At 46.0% G+C, this 21060-nt stretch overlaps 1 protein-coding gene across 1 annotated transcript in view; it reads right to left on the bottom strand.

Moving 5' to 3' along the window:
* The window catches only part of LOC118853434 (oxysterol binding protein), a 30924-nt gene extending 10797 nt beyond the window's left edge, over positions 1-20127 (bottom strand). The window contains exons 1-9 of the mRNA XM_036763530.1: positions 19682-20127; positions 14136-14344; positions 12462-12712; positions 8442-8640; positions 8020-8122; positions 7640-7694; positions 7286-7417; positions 5099-5344; positions 3538-3658 (exon numbers count right to left, since the gene is read on the bottom strand). Of these exons, the coding sequence (XP_036619425.1) occupies positions 3538-3658; positions 5099-5344; positions 7286-7417; positions 7640-7694; positions 8020-8122; positions 8442-8640; positions 12462-12712; positions 14136-14344; positions 19682-20064 (1699 nt within the window). The 5' untranslated portion in view covers positions 20065-20127. The remainder of the gene's footprint in view (positions 1-3537; positions 3659-5098; positions 5345-7285; positions 7418-7639; positions 7695-8019; positions 8123-8441; positions 8641-12461; positions 12713-14135; positions 14345-19681) is intronic.
* Between the last annotated feature and the right edge of the window lie 933 nt (positions 20128-21060).

Raw genomic sequence — 21060 nt, 5'->3', positions numbered from 1 at the left:
AGAGCTTCTGTAGATTTTTTTACAAATAGGTCCTTTTCCTTTTTTTTTTTTAGATCCCTTTGGGGTACAGACCTAGTAGTGGTATTGCTGCATCAAAGGGTATACACACTTTGATGGTCTTTGGGCATAGTTCCAAATTGTCCAGCAGAATGGCTGCATGAGTTTACAACTCCATGATTGTGCATTACTGTCCCTATTTTTCCACATCCCTTCCAGCATTTGTCATTTTCTTTTTCTGTCATGTTAGCCAATCTGATAGGTGTAAGGATACCTCAAAGTTGTTTTAATTTGCATTTCTCTAATCAATAGTGATTTATACAATTTTTTCATGTGACTACAGATAGCTTTGATTTCTTCATCAGAGAACTGCCTGTTCACATCCTTTGACCATTTATCGATTGGGGAACAGCTCTTATTTTTATTAATTTCACTGTTCTCTATATATTTGGGAAATGACAGCTTTATCAGAGACACTTGTTATAAATCCTCCCCCCTCACCCATTTCCTATTTTCCTCCTAATTTTGACTGCATTGGTTTTGTTTGTGCAATAACTTTTAAATTTCATGTAATCAAAATTATTCATTTTACTTGCCATGATCCTCGCTATCCCTTGTTTGGTCCCAAATTCTTCCTTACCCATAGATCTAAGAGGTAAAATTTTCAATGCTCCCCAATATACTTATTTTATTTCACCCTTTATTTCTAAATCATTTATCCATGTTAACCTTACTTTGGCATACCGACCCCTTTACTTTGAACATGAGGAAAATGAGGCCTAGAGATGCTAAGTGCCTTGCCCAAGGTCACATGGATATTAAATTATAAAGTGATAGAGCTGGGATCTGAACACAGGTTCTGACTCCAATTTAGGGAAGTGAAAACTTTATTGCAACAACTGTCCTCCTGAAATACCATTCAGTCAGTAAGTATTTATTAAGTACCTACTATATGCCAGGCATTATGCTAAATTTTGGGGACACAAAGAAAGGCAAAAGACAGTACCTACTCTCAAGGAACTCACAATCTAACAGAGGTGGGAAAGAGAATCCTTGTGTGAATCCAGATACTCATTTGAAAATAAAATAAAACTTAGTTAAAAACTAAAAACAAAACAAAACATATACATCTTGGTTTCCAGGTTCATTCATCTCAACTCCCAAATATCTTCATTCTACCCGAGCTACATGTAAAGAGTTGTCTTCATCAGTTTCCATGAGATCAATGATCATTTCTATTCAAATGATTCCCAAATCAATACATCCAGCCTTCAACTCACTCCTGACCTAGAGACCCATACCAAATGCCCTGCCGGGCATTTCCACTCAGAGATTCCATGTTTAACATGTCCAAAACTAGACCTCCTTATTGGCCTTTCTAAACCTGCCCCTCCTCCAGACGTCCCTCTTTCTCCTAAGGGCACCACAAGCTTCCTAGTGACCCAGGAACACAACCTCAGAATCATTTTGGTGCCTTCCCTCTCCTTTACCCCTGACATCCAGTTATTTGCCAGGCATTATAAATTCAACATCAATAACACCTTTTGTATCCATCTCATTATCTCTAATTTCACTGCCATCATTCCAACTCAGACACTTACCACCCCTTGCATGGACTATTGCAAAAATCTCCTAATGAGTCGCCCTGCTTCCGTTTTCTCCCTTTGTCCTACATACAGTTGCCAAAACAATCTTCCTAAAGCACAGATCTAGACTCCCCTGCTCAAAAATCTTCACTGGCTTCCTACTGCCCATCAGGCAAAATGCAAACTTCTCGCCCTGGCCTGTAAATTCCTTCACAATCTAGCACCTGCTTATCTTGCCAAGTTTAATTCATAGCCTTACCTTCCATGCACTCTATGTTCTACCAAATATGCTTGCTTTTGGTCCTCCAAACGTACCCCTCAAGTTCTGTGCCAGTGCCCAAGCTACTCAGTCCCCCACATTTGGGATGCCTTCTTTCCTGAACCACTGGGCCTCAGAGAATCCTAACTTTAGCTAGTCTCAGGTCTGAGAGGCCTTTTCCAGGCAACCATGTTAGTACTCTTCCCCTACTCCCTCTCACCTTCTGTTTTTCATCTAGTTATATATAATATCCCGAAGTACAATGTAAACTCCTTGAGGGCAGGAGCAATTGGTTTTCTTTTATTTCCATTCTTGGTACTGAGCACAAGTGTCTGCATACAGCAAGCACTTAATACAATTTTTGGTTGATTTTAATGGAATGGTAACCTTGGAAATCTACTATCAAGTGTATGGAAAAGGACACTGGGGAAAAAATCATTGTGGAAGTTTGGAGACAGCACAGCTGACCCTGCTACCATCCTCCAAGTGAAAGAATTCCAGGACCAGCCAGCAACTCTCCCAGAAGAAGAAGCGGGGTGAGGTAGTTGCTTTCAAATGGGCCAGGGCCTACACCTTCTTTTCATAGTCCCCAGCACAGAAGGGGAAGGGGTGAGAGAGAGATGTGTCATCAGGAGCCTTGGGCTCTAATCTAACTCTTCCAGGAATCACTCCATCCTAGTCTATTAATTTCGTAAAACTGAATGAGCAGATGTAGCATATGCTTCCAAAAGTCTTTCTGTGGAACTCTCATGCGTAGAACAGTACTCTAAACATTCAGGAAATAGTGGTATGTAAAAAAACCCTAATCACGTAGAACAGAGCTGTCCAAAATGTGGCCCGCTGGCCCATGCGGCCCACATACAAGAATAGAAATTGACATAAATGTTGTAGTAAATGAAGCTGAGCTACCGCACAGCTCTCACGTAAATGGCAAATCCAAATATACTGTCTACTGTTTCAATAAGAACCTAAGGTTGGACAGCCCTGATGTAGAATAGCTTTTAAAAGCCTTTTTTCAACTCTCCTGAAGCATACTACAAAGAGAAGAAACACTAAAGGGACCAACAGAAATGAACTAAACCAACTTACTGCAAACAATGAGCAAACCCGCCTCATCTCAGAAAACAGACTCTTAAGGACCAACTGCTACGAGTTCTGCTCAAGCTTATTTGGAGCTGAATCCAGGCAGTGCTATCCCCAAATTGAGCAATGAGGTCAGTAACAGGGGGCTATCAGCCTAAAGAAGGGGTTAAGAAGGGGTTATCACATTAAAGACAAATGTTTTTGCTACTCTTTACTCTTATGTTCGGAGCAAAGAGTAAAAGGCTGGCTATCACCAAGCATTTCTAAGAAACTACTCTGTAGTTTGGAAGATGGTGAGCAAAACTGAAGAGCCTTAACACATTACCAACAGAAGAAACAAAAGATAGGAATTTTGGAAAATAAAAATCACCATAATGTAAAAGTGTGCTAATCATAAAAGTTGCTTTCTTTACCTAAGAAGTGGTTTGGGGCAGAATGAAGAACTGGCTCTCTCCCCTAACAACAAAATGACTTGAGGCTTAGAGTTCTAGTTTTTGGTCTAACTTGCAATAAGCATTCTAGAGTCATGCTAGAAGTATTTTTAGATTACTTTACAATCTATAAAGCATTTTCCATGCATTTGAGATTGCCCCCAGAGGTGGTATGCCTTACCAAGGGGCATGATGGAGAGATATTTGCCACGGAACTTGCTGGTGATTTTGATTTCCTGTCGTAATGTCCAGCCATTTTTGGATTCAGCATGGTGTGCAGCAGCAGGAGGATGGTGGCTCACCTTGAAGAAAAGACAGAAAAATATGGAGGAAGAAATGAGTAGGAAAAACTTCCCTTTATGATTTAGAATTTTGGTGCTGCTAGGATCTTGGAGAACATCTAATCCAACTCATCATTTTACAGATGAAGATGACACTGAAGCATAGAGAGGGCGAGTACTTTGTCCAAGTTTACACAGCTAGTTGGTAGCCATCAAGGTGAGAACCTGGGGTCTCCTAATTTCTGGTCCAAGGTTCTTTGAATGAGTGAAGCACTTATTAAGTTCTTTTAATGTGCTAAAGCTGGGGATACAGACAGAAAAAGAAGATGGCCCTTGCTCCCAAGGAGCTCTAGTTCTAGTGGGAGAAACAGCACACAGGGAAAGTTTCAGTTGCCAGTCGGATGGAAAGGTCCGATGGTCCTTAGCATGCAGCAGCAAAGCGGATGGCAAGAGCTCTTCCTTAAGGTCAGTTCCACTGATAAAATCCCATCAGTTTCTGCTGTTAAACCATTTGACAGCGCCAAAGATTCTGGTGACAAGAATTTCCTTTTCTGGGTCATCAGCAGCTGTGACTGCAGAACCAGCAAGATCAGCTTCTAGGCTGATAGCTGAAGGCACTGGGCTGGTAGCACTGCCACTGCCAAAGCTCTGGGGCACAGGGTCCTGAGCTGTCTCCATCAGGGTCCAAGGGGAGATGTTGGTCAAGGACACATACCACGGCCTATTCTCTCTCTCAGTGTGTTCTGTTGCCTCAGCTACGTTGACCTACCTGCCCTGTAGTAGCAGCTAGCTGGCAGTTGGCAGGGGTGGTTGATCCCCTCTCCAAAGGAACTGCCTCCTTCGAGGGCTGGGCTGGACACAGGACTGTCGGGGGCGGGGGGAGGGGGGAGGAGAGTGCTGCCACTCTCAGGGTTCCTGTGCCTATCTGCTGTTAGGTGGTAGTTTTCTGGCAGTAGTTGTCTGAGTTGATGAAGAAAGTGGTCTCTTCTCAACAGTGATTCCTACCCTCAATGTTGTCTGCTAGAGGGAGAAGTGGGAGACTGGATTGGAAGCAAGTCCAGTGGTCTGGGGGTAATGACTCTTAGTTTCTTGGTCTGGACTGTTCAGATGGCAGACAAGGCAGTGGTGGTCATTTGAACTGACCAGCACATGCTGCTCCCTGTCTCCCTCAGGGGGCACTGCTGCCCCCGCTAGGAGGGTCTGCCTGTCCAGGGGCACTATATCAGGTTACCAAAAGGCAACACTCTAAACTATTCTTGATGCTTATAAGCCCCAGGAGAACAAATGTCCATGGTCACACCTTAAAGGAAAGAACAGAAGACTAGGCTACAACAGGTATTTCTGAAAGTCTGGGACACAAGAAGGCAAGTCATTCCACTAACCATAAAGGCTTTGTCCTCCATGTAAAGAGGCTACCATAAGGGCCCCAACATCCTGCACCTTCTCTAGAAGGCCCCTTACCTGTTCACAGAGGGATCGATAACCATTCTCCTCAAGTCGGTCCAGCTCAAAGGTCTCCCCCAGGAGTGGGTTGAATGGCTTGCTAGTACGGAAGACAGTAGTGGAGTAGGAGGACACGGTGAAAGCCGCCACATAACACAACTGTTCTAAGGAGTTCTCACATTTTGCAGCTCGGTCTAACAGTTCATGATACTCTAAATCTTCAGTGAGGCGCTGCAGCATGGACAGGGGCTCATTAAAGTTCACCTAACAGGAAAAGAAGAAAAATGCCAAATGTGTTTAACACATCCAGAAGAGCCTATTACCAAGGCATCAAAATAGTCAATACATCTACTGGGCAGTCTTTCTTTCATAAACTAGGAGATAGAGAGAGCTTTGGTCAAAGTGACAGAGCAAATCAATAGAGAAGCACAAGACTTTTGGCTGGAGCTTCATTCCAGCCTTGAAAATCAATGCCTCCTCTCTCCTGGGGAAGGAGCTAGAACTCACAGCAGGTGAGTGAAGAATATACTTTTACATGAATATACCTGCAGAGCCTGGGAAGGTGGGTTTTTCAAAGCATCTAAGTGTAAAGGAGACTTCATGTTAGGTACAGAAGTTCCCAACTTACAAAAGGATCTTTGAAGTTGTGCAGAATGAGCTGGCTATTTAGATGTCTGCATTTCTCCACAAAAACAATATTAGAAATGGTGTTTAGGTTTCCAGGATGGCCCACTAAAGCTCATGTGACTAAGGTATATAGCACCAGCCTAAGCCCTGAGTGCTAGAAACAAGGGATGACATGGTACACAAAGGACAAGGAAGAAGAAGGTTTCTGGCCAAGGCCAGCCCTGGGCAAAACTTCAAAGTGGGATTTCTCTCAGGCACCCTCCCACTTTTTCCTACACCTGCCTCCTCCACAGGTGGCCCTCTTTCCTAGCCTCCGGCCCTTGGACTGTGCCCTACTCTCCTTCGGGGAGTCAAAGCTCCCACCTGCTCCATGCCCCCAACATGTTCCTCTGTTCCCTCCCCAACTCTGATTCCCTCGCTGGAGATGATCTCAACCACAAAGGTGTAAATAAATTAATGTTAAGGTATGATACATCGATGGCCCAATAACCCTTTTAGAATATTTGAACTTTTAAAAGTTAATGATGAACCCCAAACTCTTAATTCATTGAATTCCACAAGCATTAGCAATGTGCAGAATTTCAGGCAATGTGGGTAGGGCACAATATTTCTATGTGGGTGGCCACTAAGCTGGTCAGTTCTGCCATCACAGCTTCTTCCCATCCCCTGCTGCACAGGCTAGTCTCTAAACTTCCAAGTTTTCTCCTCTGCTTTCATGGCTATAGCACCAGGGGCTCTGGGAGCAAAAACAACTCTTCCAAAGGGGAAATTATTTCAAAATCAAAGAGAGTCCTGTATTTTCAAGGAAGGCTTGTCCTTATTTTAGGCGATGTCAAAATCTGCCCCATTAATATGCTCTACAATGTACCACGCTTATTTGTAGAGATATTGCTATACTTTCCCCTTCTTCCTCCCTCAAGATAGAACGTAAACCGTGAGGGAGAGGACCGTGTGTTTCACCTCTGTGTCCTCTGCACTTCACATAGTACTTGGCACAAAGTACTTATTGAGTTGAATCGAACTGAATTACAACCAAACCACCAGTAGCCACTGAATGTGGAGTCCAAAGCCCTGGGCTCTCACCCTCGCTCTCCTCCGACTCCCAGAGGCTCACTCTCCTCTTCCTGATGAGGGAGGTGATGTCCAGCATCCCTTCAAGCTCTGACTCCATGCTGCTGCCCGTGCAAAGGGAGCCACACCAGGGCTGCCCATAAGTCTAGCCTTCATGCTAACAGACAGGATCCACCTAGAGCTGTGTTCAGCTGACAGTCACAGCTACTCACACTTCTATAGCCCCGTTAGCTTCGCAAAGTACTTTCTTACAACAGCCTGGGCAGGCAGGTAGCACAAATATTCCTATTCCCACTTTACAGAGGTGGAAACTGAGGCTTGGAGAAATCAGTGACTCAGCCCAAGTCCCAGAGCTAATGCGTGCTACAGCTGGGACTGGAAGGGAGGTCTCTCCTGACCCCAAGGCCCGAAGTCTCTGCACTGTGCCATCTGCTTCTCTGACCAGACCCTGACTGAACTGGGTCCAATTGCTCTGATTCCAGTCGACCCATACAACCAGAGCCTCACCGGCATCGGGATCTTGGAGAGTTCCTTTCCAATACAGTTCTTCATTATACTCCACAAGTTGAGGCTGTAGTTCGGCTTATAGGGAATTCGTGTTCTTTTTTCCTTCTTCGTCTCTTCCAGCTGATGTTTATACTGGGGGCAAGATAAGATCCAGGCAATTACCCCCAAGAACCAACCAAAAAAAAGCAACCCTCTTCCCTAGTCTGGAAAAAAAAAAGGGCAGGGGGAGAATTCTGTGTTCCTCCTAGCTCTTTTCAAGTGAACTGCCACCTGAAGCTCCCCTCGAAGAGCCCCACCAATAACCCTGTCCCTTCCCAGTATCTGCCACTAGCCCTTCTCACAGTGAAGAGCTACCTGTTCATCCAGGCTGATGTCACTGCTAGCTCCACTGATATTGCTGCCAGTCCGTCTGAATGAATGAAAAAAGCATGAGAATTAGACCAGGATTAGAACTGTCAAGTTGCCATTCATTCTAGGCATTATCTTTCGAAAGCAAAATGGCTGTTGGACTTCAAAGACATGTCTTAAGAAATAAATAATAAAAATGATAACACTGGGCAGAGAATGGGCTGCAGTGATGCACAAAGCTGGCACGCAGCCCACCACTTACCAAAGGACCCGGCCCAGCTCCAGGGAGCAAACCTCAAGATGAACTTTACTACCACTGAAGCCTCCGACCTCTGAGGGGTCAGACACTCTGGATCCCACGGGGCGCAGAGCCAAGATGAACTTACTTGTGGCCCAAGCTCTCAGGCATGGTGATGATCTCAGGAGCATCAAAGAATTCATTGTCATCATCTTCATCACTCATATCTCCTTTGCCAGAACAGATCTGATCTGCAAGGGGAAGGCTGAGCTGACACTCTTTATCTTCATTTTCCCAATATCCTGAGCATTCTTAAATGCCAACTATACACAGCAAGCAGGGACAAAGAAAAGAAGGCAAAGGCAGCAAGCAGGGACAAAGAAAAGAAGGCAAAGGCAGAGGCCAGCCTGCTGGATATTGCGCCCATTTTATGTGGAGTAGGAAAACAAAGGGAACGGGGCAGCGGCCCTGGAGCCGAGGGGTTAGATGCTCTGTGTCCTGGTAGCAGCAGACAGCCTCCAAGGGATGCAACAGGCCCGTCCTAGAGGCCCCCAGAGGCCTACTGCTTACCTTTCACAGAACCAGCACTGCCAGGGGCACTTGCTGGCAGCACCGTGGCACCTCGGAATGCCCTCTCCAGGTGGTTATGCTGCTTGGCCAGCTGCTCCAAGGTCTCCTCCAGGCGGATACGCTGGTCTCTTTCATACTGCAGAGACTTCTGCCACTTCTTGCTATGCGTCTGGGCCAACATCAGGAAATCCCGGCAGGCCTGGATGGCAACAGAATGGACGAAGGTCATTCATCTGATCTCCTAAGAGCCCCACTGAGTAAATGACTCCCATGCTGAGAAACTTTACCCTGGCCGGTCATGGTGAATAACTATTCCCTAGGATCAATGACGGCCACCTTCCCATTATAATCGAGGTCAAATCCAGGAGAAAAGAACATTTCTGCAGGAGATTCTATTTGTTAATGCTCTTATGCTCACAAGGAGCAAAGAAATGCCAAGTGAGTAGCAAGCCTGGCCATGGGACTTCTGACATCACAAATGATGACATCTACCCCTGCAGACTGGATCATGTGACAAATGGAGAAACGAAAAGATGACAAGAGTAATCAGCTCTTCCCAGAGGGAGATGAAGGGCTAAGGCTGAAGAACCCTGCATCAAGCAGGGAAGAACATCTGACCAAACTCGATGAAACTGGGCAAATAAGCCCAGAGCAGGTTTGGGGGCTTGCTTTATGGAGATGTCTCATTAGTTCTAGATATGAGGGTGATCTAGGTAGAGTTCAAAGTGTAAAATTCTTTATTCTCTAGCCTTCTCACTTAATTGGGGAGTGGAGGGGTGCACAGAAATCAAGCCTTAAAGTAAACTGAGAAAAAGACAAGTTTAATGCTTCAAACTTCAGGATCACAAAAAGATCCTCTCTTGAGACCAATTTGGAAGAACAGAATGAAGGCTGAAATGGGCTTCAGAAATCGGTTAGCCCAGGTCCCTTATTTTACAAAGAAACAAAACAGAAAGATTTAAAAATCTAGAAAACAGCTATAAAGATGCAGCAAACCTATTCCTCCTTATGATAATGCTTCTCAGTTCAATATATTTTCCCAGTTTCATTGCTACAAGCATGGAAATCTTAATACACAGACTCTAATTTCTCATTAAGCAGGAAATTAAGGGCATATAGACAATAAGCACAATGCATTCTACAGAGTACTAAAACCAGAAAGGAGGCAGGCAGACCAGGGAGAGAGAATAACAAGCAAAGCAAACTGCCAATGGCCCAGCTTGGATGCTGCCACCTTCAGGAAGCCTTCTATGACAACTCCCTGCACCCTCAACTCAAAGGATTTTCTCCTTCCTCAAAATTTCCCTCCAGCCTTTTTCTGGATCTCTCCACTGACCGAATCAATCCCCACCTTGTATGATACTGGTCTGTGTCCATGCCTTGGCCCCCTTCCCTACAACAGAACACAGGGTCTCCTTCAGAGCAGGGCTGGACAGCTGCTCATCTCTGTGGTCCCAGGACCTTGCACAACGGCTTGCCGTATTGCTACTGAATGGGACGAACAAGCACCTAGCCACCAGAGCTTAAAAAAAGAATAATAATCCCTGCAGAGTCCAATATACAAATGGGAATGTTCTTGAGAGAAAAGATAAAAATTAAAGGAGAATGTTGAGCAAATTTTAAAATAAGAGTGCTTCCATTTAGATTGTGGATAATGTCTAGGTGTAGAGATTTTCTCTCCTTTTATAATATCTACCATTTAAACAACATTTAGGGCGCATAAAGCACTTTATGTACATCATTCACTTGATTAGGCCATGAATTAAGCTCCTACTGTACGTATAAACTGTGTTACAAACTGGGGGAGATGGACAATTCAATATGGCTAAGTCCCCACTCCGACGGCACTAACACACAAAACAATGACAGAGCGCCCCAAGAGCGAATGCTGGCCCTGGAGCCAAGAGAAGACCTGACCTGCAATACTGCCTCTGCCACTAACAATGACAGGCATTACTAGCCCCATTTTATAGACAAGGAAACAGAAGCTCAGAGCTTCTGGGGACTTGCCCATGGTCACACAACCCATAAATGTGAGAGGCAGGAAGCCAGCCTCCCTCTTGTCTGACACCAAGCCTAGCACTAGGGGTGCTACCCCACACTGCCACGTCACTGGCACTGCTTTATCATCATTTCTTTCAGGAAAAGCTCCAAGTGAGCTTATTCCCTACTGATTTCATCACCTTCCTTTTTTATATGGAGAGACTCGGTCACAAGAGAACTAATGCAGTTAGAGGGTATCTTTCAAAACACAGGCTGTTTTGGGGAAAGACAATGGGCCTGAGAGTCAGAGGGGCCAGTTCAATGGCGGAGGCATGCAGGAATCATGGAGGTCACCCATCTTTCTACATTCCTTTCTCTTGAGCAGATGGCTCAAACAAATTGTTCTCTTGCTACCTTCTAAGGTTGAGAGAATTCTCAACTCAAGTTGAACAGTTATTAAACTCCTACATACACAGAAGAGTGCTAGGGACTGCCTCATGGCACTTACAGTCCCATAATCTACAGTAGCAGCAGATAGACAGCACAGAGAAAGGAGTTGTGGGTTTGGAGTGGGGAAAAGACTCCAATGCCAAATGCTGCCTCTGACACTTAGTGACCACGGGCTAAATCACTGAGCTTCTCTGAGCCTCAGTCTTCTCATCTACCTCATAGGGCTGTCGTGAGGATCAGATGAGCTCATGTCTGGAAAGCCCTTGTGCCAACTCCTGCTATATTTATACGGTACAAAAGTATAATCAAAATGTTATGGGAGAAGAAAGAGGAGAAGGTCAGCCCTGACTACAGATATCAAGGAAAGTTTCCTGGAGGAGGTGGCGTCTGAATTGGTCTTTTAATGCAAAAATTCACCAGGTCAGAAGCAGGTGGGGAGGCATTCTAGCTATAAGGTTATCTACAGTATCTGTTGAATATTTTAGAAAAAATAATATGAAAATATAAGTTACCAGCACTGCCTATTTAGTAATAAAGGGAATAACTTGCAGTTGTCCTGCTAATAAGAAAAATTCAGGTACTTAGAAGCTAAGTTGAATTAAACTAGATTTAAGCATGTTTCTTAAGAATATTCCTGAAACTAGACAGAGAGCCCCAATGACATAAATGAATAAAAACGATTTAGAAGTGGAAGGGAACCTTGAAGTCTTTTCATCCAACTCTCTCCTTTTACAGATGAAGAAACCAAGCTATGGAGAAGGGAACTAAGTTGGCCAAAGTCACAAAGGTAGTGAGGAGCAGAGTGAGGATTCAAACCTAGGTCCTCTAGTGGCAAATCTAATAGTTTCTCATTGTATCGCTCCACATCCTCATTTAAGAGGAAAAAACCACCCAAATATTTTTATCAAGAATCTTCCTCCTCTCCATAATCCTTCTAACACTTGGGTGAGAACTGAACAAGATCTCTCCTCAGGCTGGGCGCTCTGTTTTTATCTCCATGCTCATTCTGTATACTTCCCATGCAGTGTCTGGAAGTCCTAAAAGGGTAACAGAACTGTTCTGTGCTTCCCTAGCATCTGTCACCTACCAAAGCAGAGGAAGCATTCTCCCAACATTCCTGATCCTCCCAACAAGATCCACCCGCGGCAGGAAACTCCAATATTGCCCTCTCCCCACCTTATGGAAGGGTCCCCAAAGTGGAAAGAATTTTTTTCTTTTGTAACCTTGAATTACCTCTGAAAGCAAGTGGCGAGCCTGAACAGCGTCCTCAAGCTTCCTAAGGTTTCATCTCACACTTTACCTACCAGCCCAGTTTACTCTACTCTGGGCTAACATACACAAGCAAGGCAGGAACCAGGCTTCATTTTAGGGCCCCCAAGAGCCCTTCAGTCTACCTGAGCAGGACACAAAGGGTCATTTCAGCTGGGCACCCTCTTCCCCTTTAAGCCACAAGCCTAGTAATTCTAGTTCCAGGAGCAGTGAAGCGAAGCCTGATGTTCTATGCTACTGAGGCTCCAATTTCAGCATATATGCAGGAGTTTATATTCTAGTCAGGAAAAGGCCACATGGTAGGAGGTTTGCACTTACATTAATCATAGCATTGGATGTGATCCTGAAGAGTGTGGCCCGTTCATTGACCTGCTTGATCTTTTCGTTACTCTCAGCGGGCAATTTGAGGGACTCTAGCTCACTGAGGGAGCGCTGGAGAGCTGTGCCATGCTTGGCGATCAGGTCATTGCACGTGCTCAAATCCTCCACTTTGCTGGAGAGGGTCCGGAGGGTATTCTGCAGTTCGGTCTTATCCGTTTGAGAGACTGACTCTTCATCTCCTGATTCATCTGTGGGAGAAACAAAATAAATGTGATTCTGAGACAGGGCATATTTTCCAGGGAACCAGGCAAGAGTACACCAACTCTGGACACACCTAAAACTGGTGCTTATCGTGTTCGGAGCTCTTACCAACTTGGAGGCCCTAGTGAGACTAGATGAGTGCCTGATTACAGGCTAGGGTTGAGGAAGGGAGAGCTTAATGGCTCCTGGGCTCAGGAGTGGGTTATTAGAGCCTTTTACCTCTAGTTTGCCGGTTCCAATCCAGCCCAAGCTGACTGTTACTGAAAATCCACTACCATCTGTTGGCTGTTCGGTGGGCCCTGTATGAAATGAGTTGAGAATCTCAGTCTAATTCCTTGTGGACAAGAGTCCACATCATAAAATCCAGAACTGAAACTAAATTACCACTAGCCAAGATGGGCTCAGGGGTCAGAGATTTCAAAGGATGTTCACCTGAGACCTGCAAAACTGTAAAAGGCCGTACTATGCTGACCAATTCTCTAGCACATACGACTAGATAACGAAGTTTACTTCTAAAAGTCACTGGCCCCATTGATTATTAGCACTAGGAGTGTAACAACTCCCTTAAGATAGCATTAAAAAGTGATGAAATCCCTTCCTGATGAGGGAGAAAGGCCCAAGTTCAAATGGAATCTCAAACATGAATTTACAACAATGTGCTGTCTTTGCTATGTGAACCCTAAAAACAGCATGGCAGTGAGGACAAAATAGTCCTATAAATGACCACCCTAACTCAGTCTACAAGTAACCATTCAATTCAGCTTGACGAAAATCACTAATGTCCAAGTGGGGTACTTTGCCAATTTCCCTGGAGGACTGTGAGGATAGAAAATCAAGAGCATACAAATGTAATTCACTTTATGGTAACCAAGGTAGCAATGGGGCTTTCAGGCATGGAAGTCTGCAACTATTGTTTTAAGGAAACTGCTGAGACTTTTATTACGTACAATGATTTAGACTCAAATGAACAGTCAAATCAGAAGATACCATCAAGTCTAGGATATGTGACTTAGGATACAATGAATAATTAATGAATTCAGAAATCAAATCCTATAACACTGAAGTGAGAAGTGTTTTAAAATGCTACTGGATCCAGATTGTGGGTTTATACTAGCCCAAAGATTATGCCATTAGTCAAAGGTGTTTCTTGAACCTGTAAAGTCATATTAAAGCATCAGGTAGGCAGTATACATTAAAAAGAGAAAAGTTCTTGATAGAATACATCTACAAGAATATTACTAGGGGGTGATGGCAAATTTAGGGAACTGTACCTAAGAGACACAAGGGAACAGCAGTTCAACTTTAAGGTCCAATCAGCAGAGAACGATGGGGCCAAAGAAGACTGTTTCCTGTTAAACACTAGCAGGGAAGTTCACTATGTGCATCTCTTTCCTTTCTGCCCCCACTTACCTGACTCTGCCAGCATCTTCACAGCCTTCGCCTTGGCCAGTTCCAGGGCTGTCACCCAGCGTTGACGTTCTACTTCTGAACTGGCCTTCAAGTGGTAGGTCTGAGCCCCACCATTAGAAATGATGAAGTTGCAGGAATCCTCTACAGTGATATTGGCTGTGGCCAAGTTGATGGTTCCTCGGCAAGTGTGACGCATTTCTGCCTTTGATCTACACCAAGGAAACAAAAGACAAGCAGGTAGAATGTGGGGCTGAAAATCTATCCCTCATAACATTCTATTTCCTTTCAATACCGTAAGACATTTGAAAAGACAGCAGACTTACAAACCTGCCAATTCTAGTTAGTGGTTTTTTGTCGGATTCTAAAGTGCAAGGCATGCTATGTGGGGTTGTCCTCCAAGCCTACAAATGCTAGTTCCAAGTTGGAGAACACCCTGCTCTGCTATACCTCTTGCTATCAGTAGAATTACTTTTTATTGATGAAGTTATAATGGCTTCTCACACTCTCCAGCAGGGCTAAGTTCAAGGCGTAGCTGCTTTACAAGGTGTTTTAGGCAACATATTTGCTACTTAAAACATGTTAGACTTAAGTATCCAGTCCCCTAGCCCATTTCTGCAACAGTTTCAATGAGGTAAAGATGAGACAAGATGAAAACTCTCGATCTGGGTTCTAATAGCAGGCTCAATTAAACAATTGTATTAGAAGGGTGTGAGGAGCCTCTCAGACCTTTTTGAAATGAAGCTCAACAGACACAGTGCAGAGTTGCTTCTCAGCCTAAAGTAAACTTTATTTTTTGGTGGGGACAAGAAAAGAATAACCAGCCATTGTCTTCCTGGTATAGGTTGCTTCCTAAGGCCCACTAGCTCTTGTGATGAGAAGCCCAAAAGCACACTAGTCCTTCCTAGCTAGGTGAGATTCAGCAGACCTGTTTCTGATTGTTGGTGTAAAAGTTCCCCTGAGCTCCCTGACTGGCAGGTCTATTAATAGCACTAACTTCTGGAGCTCTAATGCACTGCTCAGCAACACAACAACCAGCAAGAGATTTTTCACTAAATAATAAGCCTCAGTTAAATCTATATGTTTGCAAGGGAAGCAGAAATGTGCAAGGCTCTGGAGACTTCCCAATGCCAACTTCCCCACTTTACAGACATTCATTGATCAGGCCCCACCAATAAAAAGCATCCTGGTCCCTGAGACTGAGTTCTATCCAACCCAGGAACACAAAGAGATTAAAGTCCCTTGCAAATCCCTGGTGTTCTTCTTAGCTAAGAGACCAACCACACCTGGAATGTCCTGAATTCCTACATGCCAAAAAGGGCACACATTGCACCCCTTCTCCAAAAAGGTTATGAGGTGCTAAAAAAAGTTTGCTTACTCTGCTCAGGAGAATCCAGTTTTTTCTGACCACTCAATGTCTCCCCCTCCCCCCTCCAACTATGAAAGAAAGTGAGGCTTCTCAACAGACCATGCATTTCCCTTCCCTCTACCTGATACAGGAGTAACATGAACCCATGCTGCAGGCTATTTGCACCCCCCTCAGGCTTCAGTTACTCTATGAATAATACAGGCCAAATTCCAGGCACACAGCTGACACACAGGCTTACCCTTCCAAGGGCACCACCTGGCCCCTTCATCACATTCCTTCTTGTTGGCAATTTCCAAGAGCTACTTCATGGGAATCTCTTGTACCCAGTGTGATAACCCTAACCTAACCACTTAGTATTTAGAAAGTTTTCCTGACCACCATAAAGGACTATGGTTTTCAAGAGCCCACAAGTGAGGCCTGCTTCAATTCAGTTCTGTTGGGTTCAGGTGCCTGCTTCTCAATGTTTAGTGAATAAGGAGAGACACGATGCTTGTGAGATTGGGGAGTTCTTAAGGGAATATGGTATTGAATGGTATTTCCTAGCCTGAAAACTTTTCCCTTAAAAAATTATAGTTGAGATAATGGAACCCTGGGCAGAGGATTTATACCTGAGGGTCTAGAAGGCTGGGCAGATGTTTCATTTCCAAGACCTAGAATGCTATATATAAAGACACATTATGGTAGCTGGTGATGCAGGGGCACAAGAAACAAGGGCTGAGAACCAGACTTGCAAGAACAAGGAAGGACAACACTTCAGGAAGCATGGGTGTAGCAAAAGTATGACTAGGGATTGCTTTAGAAGGGGCAGATGTAATTAAAAAGCCGCTTGCACACCAAGCTTTAGGGTTCACAAAGCACTTTCCTTACTATGACCTAGAAATACAAGGTTTTTCATCTCCATTTTGCAGAAGAGGAAACCAAAACCTGAAAGGTTAAGTGACTTGTCGAATGACCCACAGCTGAGGGTGGGCAGGGTTGGGACTTGAACCCAGGTCTTCTGATTCCAAGCCCACTGGCCTTGGACCTCCACCACACTGCACAATTCGTAGGTATATAAAGCAAGGAGTCTCATTGAGGGCATGAAAATCACAAGCCTGGCTAGCAAGCAATAGTGTAGGTCTTCATGCTAACTTAAGAGCCTGTTGGCTGGCTGGCAGGTGAGCAGAATTCTCCAGGGGACAAGGTAAATCTATAGCATCAGTTCTCAAACTTTTTGGTCTCAGGACACCTTATTCTTTTAAGTGGATATCTATCAAAGTTTACAGTATTAGAAATGAATATGTTTTGTTTTGGTTTTTTTGGAGAGGGGAAGGCAGGGCAATTGGGGTTAAGTGACTTGCCCAAGGTCACACAGCTAGTAAGTGTGTCAAGTGTCTGAGGCCAAATTTGAATTCAGGTCCTCCTGACTCCAGGGCTGCTGTTCTACTCACTGCGCCACCTAGCTGCCCTGTATATTAGTAGTTTTGACCTCATGGATCCTTTGAAAAGAGTCTCAGGGATCCTCAATGGTCCCCAGACCATACTTTGAGAACCACTGATCTACATTTGTATCTCAGTATGTCTTGTGTTACATTTTATCTGAAGTCAAGAGACTGCTTGGAAAATTGACAGAGTTCTCCAGGACTATGACAATAAGGTTACAGGGATGTCCTAGACCCTAACAGACTAAATGGATTTGGAAGGAATCTGGGTCAGGAAAAAACCACCACAAAAGTCAAAGCTTCCTTGTTTATATGCCATTTTTTGGAAAGGAAGGAACCAGATGAGCTGAGGCAAAATTCAAGTAAGCCTAAATTCTGCTCTCCAATCAAGCTGATATATGAAATATGGCAGGATGCAGAAAAATCTGACAGCTAGCCCAGAAACTAGCAGGAAGGAGCAGAAAAGCAGAGTCGACTAGCTAGTGCTACACTTCCAACACTCTAGTATGAGCTATGAGTTTCCTGAACCCTGAAGGGGATAGTGTTTTGGAAAAGGCCCTAATTCAATTCACCAAACATTTTGTTAAGCATCTTCTATGAGCCAATCCTACACTAAATTACACTCAATACCCAAGATCTGTGAATGTAGTTATTACAGTCCAATAACCCATTGTCTTCTACTGAATACTCCTATCCAATTAAACTAGTACCAAACTTGGCTTTGGGCAGAGCTAGTTAGATTATCTGGACCCCTCGTTTTCACGGGGTGCACTGAATATAATTAACATCAGAAAGGGGGGACATGGGGTAGGGTGGAGGAAGGAGAGAGTTATGTTAGGGACTAACTAACCAGATTATATATTTATGTGGTAGATGTGTATTGGGTTTTTTTGTTTGTTTGTTTTTAGGGCAATCAGGGTTGTGACTTGCTCAGGGTCACACAGTTAGTATCCAGATTTGAACTCACGTCCTCTTGACTTTAGGGCCAGTGCTCTATCCATTGTCACCTAGCTATACATACACCTGGATGTGTATTGTGTATTGTTGATGACCTTAATTTGTTGTGCAGGACTGCAGTGTTAGGTTTGAATTTTTAGGACTGTGGAAGAGTACTCTGTAACAGAGCCATCATTACTACTGGAGTACTCCCACTTAACCAAAGAACTACACAACAGAACTTACCATAACAAAAAGCTCTACAAACCATTTAAGCAGATAATGGTGAGGGGTGACAGGACTCTATCAAGCATTAAGAGAGCTTATTAGACTACCTAGAATATTGTGGAGAAGACTCCTGCTTCAAGTACTGGTTAAAACTACATGGCATCTGAGGTTCCCTTGGACCCAAAGATTCTGTAACTGATCACTGAAGAAAGGAGTAGAGGTGAACAGGACCCATCTTCTTAGGCCAACCATAAACCCCAAAGGAGGGGAGGCAAAATTCAGGCAAATCTCAGGAAGACAAGGCAGGGGGAAGTACTGAGGGCAGTAAGAACCTCATTTCTGATAGGAAAGGTCTTTGTGTTTAAGATGAGGTGGAGGACACATTAAAGGCTCACACAACTGAACTGAAAAGGGTGGAAAAACTAAAGTCTGAGCTCTGGAGTAAGTAGGAAGGGAAGATTTTCTACAGCCCTTTCTAGCGCTGATATTCTGTTGTTTTCTAAAGTTGTGGAGAATGTTTGAGTTTCCACAGGGTAACATTTATTGAGTTGATAAAGCTAGTCTGGTTTTAAAGAGAGAACTCTGTGTTGATTATTCCCGGAAGGTCATGTGTATTTATTAGTGTGTCTGGAGCTATGCAGGCAGTGCGTAGTGTCAAGTGGACTGGTCTAAATGAAGTCAAATTGCGCTTCATAGGATAACAACTGCTGAACTGAATATAGGGTAAACCTGTGTGTCTTCTGGGCAAGATGGGTCTCCGTGTGTGTGTGTGTGTGTGTGTATGTATGTGTGTGTGGTGTGTGGTAAAGATGCTTATTTGTGTTGAGCATTCTTGTGATTTTTTTTATAACCCACATGTATCTACTCGTGTACTGGGGGGGGGAACAACCACATTGGATCAGCACACTAGCGATACAGGCAAGAACATCTATCGAAGGGGACCTGACTCCAGGGCAGACTTCGTGTTTTGTAGATAACCTGGTGCCTGTGATTAGTCTTGTGTGGCTGACTTATTGCATGTGGCTGTGTTGGAAAGAGAACCCAAGTCCAAGCAGAAAGTTTGGGCAATTAACATTTGCTGAGTTGACCTGAATTTAGGGCACGCTTGTATGTTTGGCAGATCAGCCGGTGTCCGTGCTGACTGGTGCTGCTGCTTGGTTGTCTCTTTCTGTCTCTGGCCGGGAATGAGTGCTGTATAGGGTAAAGCCCCAAGCGGAAGAGTTTGTTTGGGTTTCTACAGGGCAGCAGCAACGTTGGCGGAGTTGAGTCCAACACTGGGCGCTCCCGTGTGTTCTGCTGATAAGCACCAGTGCCTCTGCCTGGGGTGATTAGTCCCGGGTGACTCGGGAGTGAGTGAGTGTGTGTGTGTGTCCGTGTCAAAGTCAATACGGCGGTTATATGGGCTGGGGGCGGACGCCAGGGATGGGGATCTCACCTCGGCCACCTATTTACTGCCTGCGTGACCTTGGTTGGGCCAGAGCCTCAGTTTCCCTCCCCCTCCCCTCCTGGTAAAGCGGGGGCGGGGGGAGGGGTTGAGCCCGAGGCTCGGGCAGGCGGCGGGGGCCCTGAACGCCGTGCTCAGGCGCTGGACTAACCTGTAGTAGCTGAGGAGCCCGTTGCTCAGTACGAACCAGCGCCGCTGGTAGCCCTTGATGTAATTGGTCCATTTGAAGAGCCAGCCCTCCCGGGCCGAGCCTGAGCCCGAGCCCCCTGCCCCGCCGCCCGAGCCCCCCGTGGGCGGAGCCGGGGCGGGGCCGGCCGCCGACCCTCCCCCGGCTGTGGCAGCCGGGCCCGGCCCTGGCCCGGGGCCTCCTCCTGATGCGGCTGCTGCGGGGCCCGGAGCTATTCCGGGCCCGGGCCCAGAGTCGCCGCGTCCTCCTCCTCCTCCAGCTGCGGCCGGCCCCGAGCCTCCGCCGCCCGGCGCGGCACCCATCGCCGGGCCGGGCCCCACCACTCCCCGCAGCTCAGTCGCCGCCATCGCCCCCAGACACCGGCCCCGGCGGCCCCGCAGCAGTAGCGGCAGCGGCAGCGGCAGCACCCGGACTCTCACACAGACACACACACACACACACACTCACACACACAGAAGCGCAGCAGCAGCGGCCGCCGTGCAACGTCCACGCCCCGCCTGTCCAGCGGCCGGGAGGCGGGACCAGCCCCCGCGCCGGAGGTCTTCCATTGGCGCCTGCAGCCGCCACTCGGCCAGTGGCCCGTCACCATTGGCGCTTCTCCCAGACTAGTCGGCTAGCCCCACCCCAAAGTACACCTGGGTGGGACACTTCCGCCAGAGATTCCGCAGATTGGCTGGCAGGGAAGCCGATCACACCCAGGCCCTGGTTCATTGGTCCTGGGGGTTGGAAGTCGTCCACACTCACATAGGAAGAGGGAGCGGGCCCAACCGGCTGCGTAATTGATTGGCCATGGCTTCCGCCACTCGTTTTAGTTTATGTCTCCGTCACTGCCACGTCACCCCGTTCCATCACTCCTTCCTCATACCCTCTTCCGCCCTCACCGATTGGTTGTTGGGCACCTGCTGCTCTGGTTTACTCTAACATTTGCCGAGCCAATTAAGGTCCTGGTGGGTAGGAGCTTTCCGGCACTCTCACTTTCTACTGGTGGCTACTGTTGCCACTCACTAGGAGGCCAAGAGACGTTTTTGAGGCCAATCGCCGATGGGGACCCTTGCAGATAGAGAGAGAAAGGAGGCGGGACCTCGGAACCCTGGGAGATTATTGGCTCCAGGGTCTTGACAGATTGGGCCTGTTGATGCTGACCAAAGGCGGCTCTGGGTTCCGGAGCTGCCAATCCAAGCTGGGAATAGGGCTGTGGGTGTGGTCTCCTTCGGACCTGGGTGGGGGGGTGGGGGGGAAGAGCAGCGCGAATGAGAGAAGAGGAGACGCCTGGGTTCGCGCAGGCGCAGTGCAGGTGGGGCCTGGTCTCGCCGAGTCCGTCTCTTTTCCCTTTGCCCTCTTTA

This window comes from Trichosurus vulpecula, chromosome 6 (assembly GCF_011100635.1).
Source record: "Trichosurus vulpecula isolate mTriVul1 chromosome 6, mTriVul1.pri, whole genome shotgun sequence".
Lineage (NCBI taxonomy): Eukaryota > Metazoa > Chordata > Mammalia > Diprotodontia > Phalangeridae > Trichosurus > Trichosurus vulpecula.
This window is presented reverse-complemented; position numbering and strand designations above follow the sequence as displayed.